The sequence below is a fragment of the Vollenhovia emeryi genome, unplaced genomic scaffold (genome assembly GCF_000949405.1).
Source record: "Vollenhovia emeryi isolate VEMERY1.0 unplaced genomic scaffold, V.emery_V1.0 DF939136.1, whole genome shotgun sequence".
Classification (NCBI taxonomy): domain Eukaryota; kingdom Metazoa; phylum Arthropoda; class Insecta; order Hymenoptera; family Formicidae; genus Vollenhovia; species Vollenhovia emeryi.
Window position 1 is genome coordinate 135,949 of NW_011967230.1, and position 3,686 is coordinate 139,634.

At 46.5% G+C, this 3,686-nt stretch overlaps 1 protein-coding gene across 1 annotated transcript; it reads left to right on the plus strand.

Annotated features, from left to right (window-relative positions):
* The first annotated feature begins 249 nt into the window (after positions 1–249).
* Positions 250–2,787, plus strand: LOC105567553 (mitochondrial fission 1 protein). Its single transcript, XM_012022491.1, has 4 exons — positions 250–492; positions 922–1,128; positions 1,211–1,316; positions 2,028–2,787. Exons 1-4 carry the CDS (start codon positions 448–450, stop codon positions 2,117–2,119), a joined length of 450 nt encoding a protein of 149 aa, XP_011877881.1. The 5' UTR covers positions 250–447; the 3' UTR covers positions 2,120–2,787.
* The last annotated feature ends 899 nt before the right edge of the window (positions 2,788–3,686 follow it).

A 3,686-nucleotide genomic window follows, 5' to 3' on the forward strand; every position in this document is an offset into this window, starting at 1 on the left:
TATTCTTCTGTGAATTCCTGAAGAATTGCACTTCAGAATGGCAGAAAACTTGAAGAATACTTTGCGAGCTCGCTGTGCTATCTGGGTGTTTGCCGGCTATGTAACCGTTGATTGACGTTTACCAGGATACGTTTTTTTTTAATTATCCCTCGCGCCTCTCGACGGCGGGTTTCATAAAACCCGCCATCTGCGGTGTCGCCACACCGGAGGCGTTCGCGTCTCGCGGAGTCTCGCCGCTCGCTCGCGCGATGCGTCTGGTCGTCTCGCGGGCCCCCCGCACCTGCAGCCACGTTTCAGGAATCGGGATTCGCGATCGTGCGGCGTAGCGTGAGCTACCGTTCGGTCTCTCGGCGTGTTTGCGTGCGTGTGTGTGTGTGTGTGTGTGTGTGCGTGCGTGCGGCAAAGTGCGCGCTTACGGCCGCTTACGTGCATCAGCCCGGGGGAGAAATGGAGGACGTTTTGAACGAGGTCGTCTCTTCAGAGGATCTGAAGGTAAACGCGCCCGAGGGATCGCCCTAGCGTCGCGCCGACGTCACGGGCCCTCGACGTTCCCCGTTACTCGCGCTCGCTGTCCCGAGGCTCGGCTCGGAAACGACGGCGATGACGCGCGTTAGGGAGAGTTAGGTTAGGTTCGCGCGGCACCTACGTCGCGTACCGTTCCGCGCGCCGGAACAACTCGCTTCTCGCGATCATCTTCGCGGTTCTTGAACAGTCGCGTCTGCCGGGCGGACACCCCCGACGTACGCGGCGCGTTTTCTCCGGTAAAAGCACGCGTAAGTACGCGCTGCGCCGTTATCCCGCGAACGAGTCGGTAATTAAATTGACACCTCGGGAACGAGGTCGAGGGAATGACGCGCGAACCGGCGGAGACGCACGAATGTTGCATCATCTTGTGACAACACTGTCGTGATTACATTTTAGAAATTCGAGACTGTGTACAATGACCAGTTGGACTCGTCGGACGTTACGAGCAAGGCTCAATTCGAGTACGCCTGGTGCCTTGTGAGGAGCAAATACTCGGCGGACATTAGGAAAGGGATAGTGCTGCTGGAGGACCTCTATAGCAACAGCGATTCGGAGAAGCGCGATTGTCTGTACTACCTGGCCATCGGGAATGCCAGGATAAAGGTAAGATACGCGCAGCACGGGCGACGGTGTCTTGTTGCAAAGCGATATCTAGATCCGTAACCATTGATACGCCTCCTTCCAGGAGTACTCCAAGGCGCTCTCGTACGTAAGGGCGTTCCTACAGATCGAACCCGCGAACTTGCAGGTGCAGCAGTTGGAGTCGTTGATAAGGAAGAAGATGGAAAAAGGTTTCCCTTTTACAATTTATTATCGGCTTAGGAGAATAAGGCTCGTGATTCGTCCGGGGGCGGTGCCTCTGTGGGATTTCTGTCATTTTCTTACGCAGTCGTGCTATTTCTGGTTGCTTCTGCTAATCCTTCTGCTCTCCTGGATCGCTAAATCCTATGTCGATTCCGCCTGGTGATTCTGTATTTTTCTAACGCGTACTAGTCCAAGGCCCGCGTCAACTTTTCGACCAAGTAGCTAAGCTTTTGCATGCTTTTGCGGTACAATTTTCTAACGTAACCCTCTTCCATAAACTTCTGTAAATACCTTTTTACTTTTTTAAATCTCGTAATTGTGCAATACTCCTCAATTTCTTCCTCGTGACAGTAGGTTATTTGGTTCGATATTTTAATACACAGACTTTAGCGTAGACCCGGCAGTTCCGTTAATCCCTCGCTGTATTTTTCTGCTACGCATCTGTCTTTAATATTCCATTGTGTATATTCTGTATAATGAGTAATAAAAATTTGTACCGACGACATAAAGAAGGTATCCATATTTAATACCATCAAGCTGTTTCACACGCGCTATATTGTTCTCTTTTTATCCGCGGCACTAATCGCATCGACTGACAACTTGTTGAAATTGCAAGGATCACCTAATAGGGTACTGTACATTGGTACCTTCGTGTTTGGAATTGGCATTAAATCTCGTTTGTTTCTTTTTTTTTGCAGAGGGCCTTATGGGTATAGCTGTCGCGGGAGGTGTTATTATCGGTATCGCAAGTATTCTGGGCCTGGGCATCGCGATGGCCAAAAAGAATTAGTTACCCCCCTTTCCCCCTGAAAGAACTATTAGTACTGTGACTATACAAGTACATTTGTGATGTAGCCTGTTTGCGTGAAATGGTGTGTAACTTGCGTCGTATTGCCGTTTGAGACAGCGACCAGTCTCAAATGTACCAGAAACGTTAACCAAATCCAATAAATGTAATTTGTAACGTTATTTTTCTATTAATCACAAAGAAAGGAGGGCAGGGAGAAAAACCGGCTTATAAATACCGATTCGTTCAATTGTTTATGTTAATTTAATCGTAGCACACAAAACGCCATTCTTTTAATAATTAATAACAAAAGTATCTGTCGAACGATCGAGCCAGTTTAATTTCCGGTACATTCATCGAAATTACGTGCGATCATTTTCTCACATTCCGAAGTTACATGCGATTATTTTTTACATTGTATACGTTACGCGTGTCGCGCACACGGATGTGGATATATCGCGTAAGGATACATGTGTATCCATGAGGTTTTGTATTAACCAATTTTATTTATACGCGAGTGTGCTTGACAAAAACGTACACCAAAGCGCTGATCGGAATTGCAGAACGATATAAATTATAGCTTTTGTATATAATTAGGGTTGTATTTACAGTTGTACGCGCGTATCGATTTATGTTGTTATCCTTTTAATAAAAGTCAATGTTGGAAGCTATGCCGGACGATGCTTTTTCCACGCCAATTATTACATGCGTATTATTATGTGCGTACGCAACTTCGCCCCCGGAACCCGACAATCCTATCGTAATGAAATTATGTGGAAATGTAGGGCAGCGTCCCACTTGACGACACATCGGGAATTTATTCGCGCGGAATATTTAATTCGTGTTCACTCGCGGCGAAACGCGCGTCGCTCGAATGGATTTTCGCGTCTTTATTCCCGAAGCTCGGGGAAGGCGCGCGGCGCCGATAAGAGCGGAAGTTTGACTCCTTTGAGAAAGCGAAGCGCTGATCCACACGTTAAACGCGGGCGTTCAGCATTAAATCTGACCGCCCGATTCCCATTGTATGTTTACCATCCATCGTGATCTTCGTATTACGCAAATGCAATCGCATTATGCCAGATGTAACTGTCTGAGTCCCTTCGTGTTTACGTTTCAATGCGATTTCCATATTAGATATATGAAACTCGGGTCTATATAGTTGGCCGTATCTAGCGTTAAATGCACCGCCAAACACAGATGCGAACATTGACTCGGGCAATTCTGGCAACAAATATTCGACCGTGCTTATCGGTGAACAGCGTTTGCGTGATGCGTGCCTCTATTTGTCCGAAACCGCGTTTCTCGCAAGCGGGGCATGAAACTGATCATTCGGAACATTCGGGGATCTGCGATTAAGATCGTTTTAAAATATTCAGGATATATGAGTGGATTCGCAAGTTCTGGGATCAAACGAGAGGGACGGATAAAGGAAATACAACACGATTTCCAACACTTTTTTTATATATAGATTTATTGATGACTTAATATCCGTTGATAAAGTTGTTTATGTACAAAATAACGCTGGAATATCCCTATTAATATTATTATTACTATTATTATTATATTATTA

Excerpts from the sequence above, each read along its gene's own strand:
- LOC105567553 (XM_012022491.1), top strand. The coding sequence starts at position 448 with ATGGAGGACGTTTTGAACGAGGTCGTCTCTTCAGAGGATCTGAAG. Across the intron at positions 493-921 it reads TCTCTTCAGAGGATCTGAAG|AAATTCGAGACTGTGTACAA; the intron begins GTAAACGCGCCC and ends ATTACATTTTAG. Across the intron at positions 1,317-2,027 it reads AAGGAAGAAGATGGAAAAAG|AGGGCCTTATGGGTATAGCT; the intron begins GTTTCCCTTTTA and ends TTTTTTTTGCAG.